Source organism: Onychomys torridus, chromosome 13 (genome assembly GCF_903995425.1).
Source record: "Onychomys torridus chromosome 13, mOncTor1.1, whole genome shotgun sequence".
NCBI classification, from domain to species: domain Eukaryota; kingdom Metazoa; phylum Chordata; class Mammalia; order Rodentia; family Cricetidae; genus Onychomys; species Onychomys torridus.
The window spans coordinates 57,984,100-57,996,801 of NC_050455.1; the positions used below are offsets into that span (position 1 = coordinate 57,984,100).

Sequence of the window (12,702 nt, forward strand, 5' to 3'; positions counted from 1 at the left end):
AGAATCAGTCCCTTTGTCTGTTTGTGGAGAGCAGAGACTTTGAAATCCCTTCCTCTGTCTCAACTAATGAGGTTCTGAAGGCGAGAACCTGCCATGTCTTAAGGCATCTTTGCACATCTATTAGCTTACCATCAACAACCAAGAAATATTTCTTCAGCCCAATGAACGTGGTGCATCTGGTGTACATGCCCGTGTCTCTGTACAGTAGGGCAGAGCCTTGAGTGGAAGGTTCTCGTGACCTCCACAGAAGAGAGACCGCACTTATATCTGCCCTTGTCATCCTGCCAAGGTTATATTTTTTTTCCTGGAGATGGTAATGTGCCTGTCCAGGTGTTGATGAACATGGGGAACACATTCATTAGTTCCTTGGTATCTACCGTTCTTGAATAAGTGAGAGGATTTCCTAAATTTCCCATCTCCCCTGGCTGAGCGGACTAGGTGCTTGGCACATGTTCCGATGCTTTCTTCTTGGGCATCTAATGGTATCACAAGCCATGGTTTCAGTAATAATCATGGTGTCAAGAGGCATTTGTGCTCTGCTCTGTACACTCTTTCACTTTGGACCGGGTTGAGTTCCTGTAATGCAAATCCTACTTTAAACTTAGCAATGCCAATTTGCATTAATATTTTGGTTTCATATAGCTAGCTATCACATCTCACAAACAAGTGCATTTTAATGAGCCCTGGCAGAATGATAAAAAGGTTATTCATTAAATACTATTGTAGAAAATACAGCAGTTGGCTGCCAGAAATCATTAAAGCAAAATATAATGTGCACTGAGGCCACAAGGACGCCTCTCCGTAGGAGTATGTGACCCTATGGCATTCAGTGCCATAAGAATCAATGCTATTCACACAGACATGGAGGGTGGGGTTAATTAATATAAAATACAAGCCAGCATACCATTGACACCCATGTTTATTTTTAAGATTTAAGCATATTTTATATTTTTGATATCTGTCATGAGATCATAGGGCATCGCCTCAGGATTCATGGGAAGGACTTCAACAGCCACGAAGACTGAGTTTGTGAAGCAATGTGTTCATAAAGCTTACATTTTGATTTTAAATCCTGAAGTGGGATTCCTCCTTCTCCCCCTGCCCCCGTTTGATTTTTTTTTTTTTATTTCCCCTCCATTTCTGGAATGCTTTATGAGAATATTGAACCATTTTTTTTCTTTTCTTCTTTCTTTTGCAGGGCAACATAGGGAAAAATTACAAATTTGCAACTGGCTCTTTAGAAGCCCACCACTTTAGCACATGCGCCCTTGCGCGCTGCCGCCGCCGCCACCGCCATGGCTGTCGTGGCTTGTGCCTCCCAATTATAATGAGCTTTTTTGGGTGGTGTTACTGCAGTTGTTTCTTCCCCCTGCCCCCCCCCAGCCCCCTCACCTCACTTTTCCCAGAAGAGAGTTCCAAGCCTTTGAACATTCTCATGATTTTGCAAATCCACTCTATTTTTGTCGAGAATACAGGAAAGTTAAAATTGGCTGGTCTGCTGCCATGTTTTGAATCCAATTTTAAAGCAACTCTTTGCAACCCGGGGAGCGAGGCTGACATCTTTGTATCTGTAATGAAGATAATGACACCTGCAAGGTGACATCACTAGTCCAGTAACAAGCGCACTTGAGAGCCGCGTCCCCCGTCTCCTCTGAATTCTGTGCACCACTTTTGGCATTTAGCTCCAGACACCTCTTTCATGCCTGTCGTTTGAGAAGTTGCTTTCAGATGAATTTACTAAAGCTGAGTGACACAGGGTTAAATTAATTCTTTTCTTTATTACTCAAAGTGATACAGACCTTTCTTGGACTAATGTAGCTTAATTAGCGGTCAATTAAAACTGAACATTGCTGAATTGAAGTTCTTTGATCAAACTCCCTGGCATGGGCTCTCTTTCTTTAACTAGCCACCATCTTGAATTCATTTGGAATCAGTAGTATAAACAAGTTTAAAACTGGTTCTTTTATAAGAAAGTCAGCAGGCTTGTATAGCTGCGGTTTCCTTTTTTACTTCTGTAGGCGGCAATTCAAAGGCATGCTAAATGAAAACAGTGCTACACCCTGGAAAAAAAAATACATTTTTTAAAAGTAACAGTAAGTAGTCAGTAAGCAGTCAGTGCTCCAGCCCATTTATCTGTAAATAATTAATATTCACTCTCCCAATATAAAGGCAAACTCCCCTTTCTCCTACCAGAGGACCACAGTTAGAATAAAACGTGAAATGCATACACACACACACACACACACACACACACACACACACACACACACACACACACACACCCCTACCTGGGTGTCGCTTCAGTAGGGGAAGGGTGACTGCTGTGGGTCTAATTGCTCCTTTTTCATTGCTCATGGGATACTTTGTCATCTCTGTGCCTTTGAGATTGGGATGAGATACTAGGTAAATGGGCTGTTGATTTCATCATTTATTTCAGAGGGCAATGCGGCGTCCATGTCTACAGTATGTCACTTGGTTGAACTGTAGAGTGCTTTTCTTCCAGTTTTGGTACAGTTGTTCTCTCACCCCTGGAAAGGAAGTGGGAATCAGGAGAAATTACCAAATACCTAGCGATGGGTCAACCTTGCCTGTTATCCAGTGCCCTGTCTTAATATTTAAAGTGCATGTGCTGCTCTTGTCTAAACATAAATTGATACCATTCAGAAATCCCAGGTTTTGAAAGCTGAACAACCTCAAACCACTGAAGATGGTATTCAGTGACTTTAAGGTATTCATTAAAACCGGTGGTGCTTGGATTAGAAATAAAAGTAATAAAGTACAACGAAATCATTAGTTTGTTGTCCATACATGGCTTCTTCTGAAATGTTCACAAGAAAGAGAGAGGGGCGTTTGGAAGTGACCGTGTACTGTTTTCCTCTCCCACAAATGATGAGATTTTTTCAGTTTTCATTCCTTATATCCAAAATTTATAGTTATAAACTGTAATCAAAATTAAAAATTTCATCCCTTGACAGAAAGCGAAATTGTTTATAGTCAGTGAGCCTTTCAGCGTTCTAGCTCGCCTTCTCCCTAAAGGGCTGATTAAGGAGAATAATTGGGGATGATAGCAGGAGGAAGACGACAATTCCATTTAATTAAAGATAATTTATTTTACTTTAAATTGGTGATGTCCCACATGAATAAGAGTAGATTTAGCAGATAGATTTATTAATGGGTACTGACATCTCAGTTGACAGAAAAAGCAAACATTTTCTTTCTTCATTGTTTTTATTGCGTCCCAGCACCTGAAATTGCTGTCAGCCGGCTTCCTTCGCTGCTCCTCAGAGTTGCAGGCTTCGCCACCAAATATGCAATTACTGGTTTATCACTACAACCAACTTGATCCTCTCTCGAGTTAAAAAACCAAGCCAGGCCCATGAAAATCTGTTCGAGGTCCTCAAGGCTGACATAAGAACCACACTCTTCTTAAAGGATGTTGACTGTGCTGGTTTTCACTCCGGCTAATGCATGGAGCATGGCACCATAGTTTTGGCACCTAAATAAGGACCATGGCATTGCCACTGGTTTGGGGGCAGCCTGCTGACTTGAATAGTCCTTCAAGGAGGTTGTGCCTCACGTGTTGTGTATAATGAAGAACTCCACAGGAGTAGCATTTGCCCAACACCCAGGTTCACTCCTGACCAGCCTCCTGTAACAATTAAGGCTCTTGGCGTGCTTGTTTTTTCTCCTGCAGTTATAACCAGGTCCTGGAAGTTATAGGGGGACATTCTCCACTTCAAAAATGAGTTCAAAGAAGTGTGCAGTTGTGGTCTTTATATTCTCCCCAGTCTGTAAGGGTTCTTCGACACAACATACATTTTGCAAAATTTGTAAATTGCTTTGTGCTTCTGATGAACTGCTGTGTCCCCCAGTCTGTTTGCTCTGTGCTCCAACGTAGTCATACCTCCTCTTAGTAGCATATTCCTATATTCCAGCTTGTGTTTTCTGTTGCTTGGTCATTTCTGTATACCTGCCTGGTAGGTTTCTTTCATATTGGATTTTTTCTTTGCATGAAATGTAGGTCTTCTGACCTCTTCTTTCCCAATGGGCTTCTCATGCCCACAGCCTCCTTCCTCTGGTCACACAGACCCTCTAGTTTGACTTAGGGTTATGTCCCTGACCCTTTGTTGCTGTCTTTTTCTGTTCCTTTTGGGGACTCATCGTAGTAGAGGTTTTATTTTATTTTAACCAGATGCTTGTATTTTGCCCTCTTCTAAAAGCTTACTTTTCAAAATTGATGTTAGATCTGTGGTGGTGCTGTTGAAGGATTACTTTTTATTAAATCTTACTTTCCATGTTGTATTAACCTTTCCCTCAACCGAAGCATCTTTTCCCTTTTATCCACCCATTGAACCTGTTGGTCTTAATAAAGTAGGCTCTCAGCTCTGTGCTTGACCCACAGTGCCCTCTCACTTTAATCCTTCTCTTTGATTGCTCTTGTCCTTAATTCATCTGGTATCTTTTCTTCTTCTATAGTTATTGGATATGTGATACTTCCCCCCTCAAATTTTCCAAAGAGAAAGTGCCAGGGAAGTACCATCCTTGGTGGACAGTGGGATATCTTCAGTAAATTCTAAATTTTCTTCAGAATTGTGCAGTCATGAATCGAGATAGTTTGGGCGTGAAGTCAGGCATTCAGCTAGACTACAACTCGGCTGAAAATCCTAGGAGGGGAAACCATCATGTTTATGGAAGGTAGCCTCAATTGTAGTGCTAGATAGTAGTGTGTGTGTGTGTGTGTGTGTGTGTGTGTGTGTGTGTGTGTGTGTGTGAGAGAGAGAGAGAGAGAGAGAGAGAGAGAGAGAGAGAGAGAGATTGATTGATTGATTGGAAGTGAGTGAAGAGGGTGAGCTTTGGTCAGCCACTGATAACTTTTACTGAGGTGCACTTGGTTCCTCCTGGCCTAGGAAAAATAGGCAGTGGTTAAAATAAAGGCAGATCCTATAACTCAGTGACCCTGGTTCATCTTTCCTGGCTCGTGTTCAGTCTATCTTATTTCTTCTCTGGTTGTTTGACTGTTCCTACAGCAATTTTACTTTGGGCTTCAAACACCTCCAACCCTCTTTTTTTCCCCCATACTTGGCTTTACTGCGAACAGCCAAATGATGTGAGAACTCCCTTAAGTTACCTGGATGGGGGGCTTTTGTGAAGTGGGGTCTCTGTATCCCAGGGAAAACACCAGAAAATCTGAGAAATAAATACCTGAAAAGGAAGCCAGGTCCTGTGACAAACGCCTGTCATCCTAGCCCATGGGAGGTGGAGGCATGAGGAGGCATGGGGTCAGGAGCTAAAGGCCAGCCCTCATTACATAGTGAGATGGAGAACAGCCTGAGCTACATGAGACCCTGTCTCAAGAGAAATAAAGAAATGAACCTGAAAACTTATCTAGAGTGTCCCCAGACTGGAAATACTAACTGGCGTGACTCTGTGGAAACAGATTCCGGGGTAGAAGCCTCTGATTCTGAGCTAAGAGGAGCAGGAAGTGACAGGGAAGAACTTGTAACCACGGTCTAGATACAGCTCACTCACGCCAGGGTGACGCCTGGAGCCTGGTCATTTGGGTGGCTTGGCCTGTCCCACCTCCCCTCCTCATGTACTCCTCCCAGCCTCTTCCTAGGCCCTCCCACCCCCAAGCCAGCCCCAGGCCTTGCTGTAGACATCTGCAGGTCTGAGCCACATAGACCCAGCCCGAGGTTGCCTCTCTGCCTCCCACTATGAATTCTGGGCTGTGGTCCTGCTTGTTCTTGTCTGTCAGATTGCAGTTCTGATGCTGTCAGCCATGCCTGACCAATCAGCACACACCACCACAGGATGAAACTTAAACAATGCAGATGCTCAAATGCAGGGTTATGTTGCGTGGACCACGAAGGGAGAGCAGAGGTAAGGCCCGAGTCTCCCCGAAGTGGTCTGTCCCCAGCCTGCTTGGGCTGACACTTCCTAAGCCACACCGCTGCTTTGCCTTGTTGCCATCTGCTTTCCCCTACCTTTCCTCACCGCCACTCACCGGAACTTTGGGTTTCATCCCCTGCCCATGTACCTCCACGCTGTTCAGTGCCGTTGCTTACTCCCTCTTGGCTTCAGTGCTCTCGTGGACCTCTCATCTGCAGGACCTTGCTCAGGTCTTGCCACACAGAAAGGGAGAAAGGGCTTCTGGGATCAGGACAGATGTATGGAGTTAATAGGCTTTATTAATTTTCCCCACTGCCGGACAGTGGAATTTATCTTCAGGTTATAAACATAGTTGGCTTTCTTACCAGTGAGATGTATTGAATTTTAAATTGAGTTTAAAAATCTCCTTTTTTTGGAACTGGTTTACATAGAAAGGATATAAATAGAGCCGATCTAAATGAGGAGGCATCAGCTCATCTTGAGTCTTGGGGGTTGGGGATTGCTCTCTGTCCCCCCTTCCTACAGTTGCCAGTGTTAACTCACCAGTTTCCCGCTGGCAGAGGAACCATGTGGCTGTCATCCTCTTCTGTTTTAAGTATTTAGTTGGTCCTTTTATAACTTAGAGTGTTTACAGGGTTCTGTACTCCCTCATCCCATCTGGAAAATATTTAAACTTCATACGATCTATAAGATGAAAATACCACATATAGGGGGCTAGGCAGAAGGAAGAGAACGGAGAGCCGTGGCGTGTGTTTAGACTCCGTTGTTTGCTCAGAAGCGGCTGCTGGAGGAATTGGAACAAATAGCTTGTGGGGGGGGATGGTTTGGTCCAGGGCTGTACATTCCACCACAGAATGAGCCTTGGTTTGTAAAACTGACGTTCTGTTGTGACTTCCAGATCCAAACAAATCTCTGCAAATTTCTGCCCGATCGAGTTAATAAGAAAATATATACATGCAGAGGCGAGAGCCGCGTGCTACTTGGCGGTTCTGTCAGTGCGGGTGGAAACAGGAGACGGATTTTACCTACTGTATTAACAGCCAGCCAGTTACTGCCAGGACCTCCAGCTCACTCGTTTGCTTGACTTTTTTTTCTTTCTTTCTCTTTCTCCTATGGAGAACAATGGCATGCAGAAAAGTCTCTTGACAAGGGGAGTAGCAGATACAGGATTGGGGTCACTTTGCTTCTGATTGCCTCGTAATTGGGGAGTGGTTTCTACTTTCCCATTCCCTCACAGATGTGGTTCAGAAGGGACAGGCTTTGTCCTCGCCGGATGTGCAGAGGGAGCAGAGGGTCATTCCCTGCTCTAGGCTTGCGATCAGCTTCACACCTGGGCTCATTTCCCTCCATGACCGATGACCTTGCATTAACCTGGGGTGACCCTTAGCCTCCGCCTGTTCTCAGGGCTGAGTTCTTGGCTGGTGGACCCTCCTCCCTCTCTCATTTACAAGTGGTTCCTGGAGCCTCATACACTTGTTTTTCGTGGTGCATGGTGCACTTAGCAGCCCGGCAAGACCTGCAATTTCATCCCTCTCAAGGGGCCAAGAAAGGGCTGTGGGGTGGGGGTGGGAGGGTGGAGTTGCAGAGAGAGAGAGAGAGAGAAAGAGAGAGAGAGAGGTTGCTGTTTGCATGTGCTTTTCTATTTTGTGGCTCATATGGTATCAATTACCATTTGATGGCAACGCCAGGCCTGAGGCCCTTTGCATGTTTGTCCTGTGAGAAAGATCTGGAAGAACCGACATATGGTTTTGATTGCAGCAATTGCAGGTTGATAGAATGAGCACAGGGGTGAGGTGGGTGGGTTTTCCTTCCGGCCCTTTCCACTCTGGGCTGCTAATGTGCTTTGCTTGTGGAACTGGTCTTTTCATCATCCACCCGCTCCCCACCTTCTCCCCCCCCCACCACCACCTCTACCACTCTGCTTTCCCTGTCCTGCCTCCTTGGCACATCCAAGTCACCACTAGAAACATGTGGCCCACATTAAGGACCTTCAATTAAAACAAACAAAAAGAATTGTCCACTAGTCCGTTAAAGTCTTAGAGCAGGTCATTCCATCAAGATGGTCATGAGTATGCTGAAGTAGAAAACAAGGCGGGTAGGGGCAGGGATCAATCGGTCCCTCCTCTAGAAGCTCAGGACATGTTTTGAAAAGTCTGTTTGTTGCTTAGGGTTGTTAAACATTGACATGATGCTGAAAATGGTAGCCGTGTGTGTGTGTGTGTGTGTGTGTGTGTGTGTGTGTGTGTGTGTTTACAGACACTTCTTGGAATTTGTTTGAGCTCATGCCACGAAGGGGTAGGGGCATGATGTGAAGATCTTTCAGATTCTGTCTGTCCATGCATCACCAGCCCTAAGATGGGCTATGAGTATTTCTTCTGCTAAAAGAAGATGCCTGGAGGCCTGTCTGCCATACACAGTATCTTCTTCCTTTCTGGATCTGCGATGGCAGGGGTTGTCCAGGAGAAGGCTGCTCAGTAATGATGCCCAACAGTGACTACATCTCCGATTGGTAAAGGGAAACTCTAGTGGGGAACTAGGGTGAAAAGAACACTGCAGACATGTTTCATGTTGCCCAGAAACATTTTCTGTGATTCTTTCAGATTCACATGTAATCTGCCAAAGACTGGTGGCCCATCAAGTGGAAATTTCCTTTTTATTCTAACTATTACATTTGAAAATAATATATACAATTCGTGCTTTACATAGTTTGAAAGACAATGTGGTATATTGTGTGTGTGTGTGTTTCTGTTAATAACTTCGTTCAGTTGAAAACCTAGGAACCAGAACACCTTGAATTATAAAAGCCCTTAATAAAGTTTTTGTAATTGATTACGTTTCCCCTAATAAAGTTTTTTAAAATGTGAGGTTGGCTAGCTGTGGTGACTCAAATTAATCCTAGCCTGTGGGAAGCAGAAGCAGGCAGATCTCTGTAAGTTCGAGGCCAAATCTGGTGTGCATATTGAGTCCCAGGGCTACAGGGTGAGACCCTATTTCTAAAAAGAAGGAAGGAAGGAAGGAAGGAAGGAAGGAAGGAAGGAAGGAAGGAAGGAAGGAAGGAAGGAAGGGGAAGGGAAGGAAGGAAGGAAGGGAAGGGAGAAAGGAAGGAAGGAAGGAAGGAAGGGGAAGGAAGGAAAAAAAAGGAAAACGTTAGGTGCCAAATTGTTTGTTCTACAGACCAGCTTTGCATGACAAAGCTTAGCTAAGTCTATTAAATGGTCATGAACCTGACTGGGATGGAGATGTCTATATATTAGGTTCTGTAGAGCAAAGCAAGCATATTGTTCCAGTGGTTATTATGTTTCCAGGTATTTGCCTAGGTCGACTTCTTTGCAGAAATCTCCTTGCTTTGTTAAATGGCTGAGTTTTAAGGACTTTGATAATGGTCCTAATTTTGGCATCTTGTGATCTTATATGTGAATAAATGCTAGGAAATATTTGCATTCAAAGCAACTAGGAATTAGTTGAGTAACTGTAGTCACAGCCACATACTTTAAAAGCTGCTGTTTGGATATGTGACTAGTTTAATGTACACATCTATAAAGCTTAAGCATTTCTATCTATTGTTTGTGCCTCCATTAGCTTCTTTGGGAGAGTTGCATTGAGAAGTCTAATGTGGAAACATAACAACAGAAACAATAACAACATGTGTGTGTGTGTCTCTGTGTGTGGGGTGTGTGTGTGTGTGTATACACACACAGACACAGACAGAAACACACACACACACACACACACACACACAGCTTTCCTGAAAGTGCCAGCGGCTCATTGCTGCAAACATATCTGTGCATGGGTTGCTGGCTTGACTTGGGGCATGCCAGGTCACTTAACAGCAGCTGTGCTGGAAAGAGATTTGATTTGAGAAGACATTTTGAATCTTCTCAGTCCTAACACCATTCTGGTTTTGAAATGGAAAATGGAAAAAAGCTTTCTGGAATAGAGATGTCTCCACCTTGAAGGGGGATATGTGTAAAAATCTCTCAAGGCCTCCTCAGATTATCCGAGTTGCTAATCTGCCTCCCCACCCAGAGGACACAGAGTCTGATGGGAAATGTGGCCCTGAGTGTTTAAGAACACTACAGAGGCAGAAGGTGCCATTTGAGACTGCCTCTCTGCTTCTTGGAAATACTAATTCAGTGTTCAGTCTGAAATTTAGTAAAACTTACCAAAGAGACACTCTGGTTTTATATATAATTCTTTTTAAAATGAGCAACTAAAATAACTATCAACAGCTCTTAAAATCTGATTTGGACTTACAAATTCTTACTTCAGAGTATCTGTTGAAATAATCAATTTTATGGTATCATGAATGATGTTAGATCAAAAGTCTCCTCATGTGTTTCCAGTACACAGTGTCTTCATCCTTATTAAAGAAGAAGAAAAAGCTGCTTTGTAGAAGGCTACATAGATATCTTCAAATTCTGTTCATCCTTGAAAACTCTAAAAAGAAGATTATTTGGTTGGGCACATTTATTGATCGACTGATTGATTAGATTCTAAATTAGCAAATGGAGAAATGTTTATAGAGGTATGAATGTTTTTAAATGTATGCAATCAACCACCAGCCCATACTTGAGCCAATTCTTTTTTAAAAGTTGGAGCAGAGAATGAAGGTACAGTTCCTACATGGGAAAGAAACCCTGTGCTTGCTTTCATAGCAGAGAAACCTGGCTTCTAGGTCTCTTTCTGCAGACTGAGGCCTTGTCCACAGATACCGATACCAGGCTACACACTGATTCACTTCATCCTGAAGAGCTTGATCTCCTTAGGTTTGTGGGATTCATCTACTGCAGGCATGCACTTTCATGCCCACAAGGAAGAGATCAGTGACTTCAAGGACAGATGCAATTAGGAACACCAAAATATAGCCTGCCAACTTAGAATTATACTCAGACTTAATACTATCTGAGTTTTGAACAAAATTTGAACCTTTGAGGAGGAATGTTGGGGATTCTGATGAGCATTTTTTTTTCAACTTTTTCACTGTTTGCAAATCATGCTTCCTGATCCTGGGGTGGGGAGGGAAAAACCTCAAAGGAAAGGCTCAACAGACTTCCTGGCACATCAAATAGCTAGTACAAAACAATATTCTGATGACTTGCATGTAAATAAATCGGAAACATATGAATTAAACTTTTCTCAAAATACACATGGGTTGAAAAAGGGAGAAGTGCTGAGAAAATGTGTTTTGGGTTTTGCTGAGCCCATGACATTTGAAAAAATCGTATGAGACATTGAACAAACACAAAACATGGCTTGGCTCACCCATTCCTAATATTAGCCTCCCGGTTCAATGGCAAATCAATTTACCATATGCCCAAATATGAGCCACCTTTGGTGCCCTCCTTCACACTTAATTGCTTGCAGCTTAATTTTTTTTTTTTCCAATTAGAAGCTCAAAAATAGCATCACATTTCAAGGAATCGAAAATCTTAGCATTTTCTCACCACATTGGTTTATATCAGACTATTTTAGAAAACACCACAGATCATTTCACCTTAAGAATAGTCATGTTGAGATGGTCCTCTGATGGAACTGATATATAACAGAAGAAAAGCATCGCTAGGAAACCCGTCAATTTGCTGGTTATACAGAAGCCAAACCCAGTGGCAGTCAAAATGGATGAGCCATGAACCGTATTGTAGTTCAACTGCACCATCCTAGAAGGTGGATGGTGTACTGCCAAGCTCAGGTCCTAGCTGAGTCTCTCCTTGCTCTCTTTTCCTCCTGAGCTCGGAAGAGAGAAGAGAAGGGAAAGCTTTTGTTCTCTCACACTACACTCAGCAGACCTAACATTAGGGATTCTAAATCCTGGGACAGTTGCAGGATCTTCAGAGCCTTTGTATCCTCTCTCCTTGATATTGTGTTCTTCAGCATCTGGCTTTAAGCACAGGAGTGGAACACAGGGAATTTAGGGAACAAAAATAGCCAGAGCTTCAGGCTTCTTCCACCAACTGTAAGTCTCTGACATGCACTTGGCTGAAATCCTGTATCTGCTCTTTGGACTAGCTTTCTCACTTGAGATTATCAGTTTGAAGTTAGAAGGAGGCAGTAGATTTCATCTTTCCTATTTAGGGACAACTTATTTTGGTTGCTTTAAAAAACACTTTAATGTATCTTTCCTAAGTTCTGTATTCTGGGGGTGGCTAGAAGCTCTGCAGGACAGCTAAGCAATCCCACAGATATTCATTTCATGTCTCATATGAGCAAGTATTAGATTTAACCGAACACCTGGACAGAAAGTCAGTAGTGTGCATCTTTAGTGTGCTCTGATAACGCTGATCGGGAAACTCAGGCTTCAGAAGGACGATAGATATACAAAGGCACCTTTCCCACATCTGTAGGAATGGAAGTCAAGTGGGAATCAAGTCGGCAAAATGCAGGAACACGAACTGGAAGATAACCACCTGGCATTGTGTTTGCTAGGAAGCGAAACAGTGATGGAATGACATGACCCGTGGCCTGAAATATATTGGGGCACAACAGAGACCCCCAGCAAAGTCAAACATGTGTAAATGGCAGAATGATTGATTGGTCCAGACCAACCAGAAGGGGGTAGGGGATCTCTGAAAGCATAGAAGGGGAAAGGGAGAGCTATATTAGGGGTGCATGAGACTAACAGTTCTGTTCTTTGCTGTCTTCTTATCAGTGAACCCTGACTCTGAGTTCTTATCCTATGGCAGACCCCCTCAACGGGAGGGATTGCTTCCTCAGCTTATGGCTCTGGTTTAGTTTCAGATTGGAGTGGAACAAGTGGATTAAAGAGATTGATCAGCTTGTGACTTGTCATAGCTTCATGCAGTCTTGTTTTGAGAA

The 12,702-nt window shown here is 43.4% G+C and overlaps 1 protein-coding gene across 11 annotated transcripts in view; it reads left to right on the plus strand.

The window, feature by feature from the left end:
- The window catches only part of Tcf4 (transcription factor 4), a 346,375-nt gene that overhangs the window by 264,283 nt on the left and 69,390 nt on the right, over positions 1–12,702 (plus strand). The window contains exon 1 of one of the 11 annotated variants that reach the window (XM_036204525.1): positions 5,771–5,880. The exons of 9 other annotated variants lie outside the window; for them this stretch is intronic. In XM_036204525.1, the coding sequence (XP_036060418.1) occupies positions 5,812–5,880 (69 nt within the window). In that variant the 5' untranslated portion in view covers positions 5,771–5,811. Of the gene's footprint in view, positions 1–5,770; positions 5,881–12,702 lie in introns of those variants that run through there. One more of the 11 variants, XM_036204522.1, reaches the window with a different exon arrangement.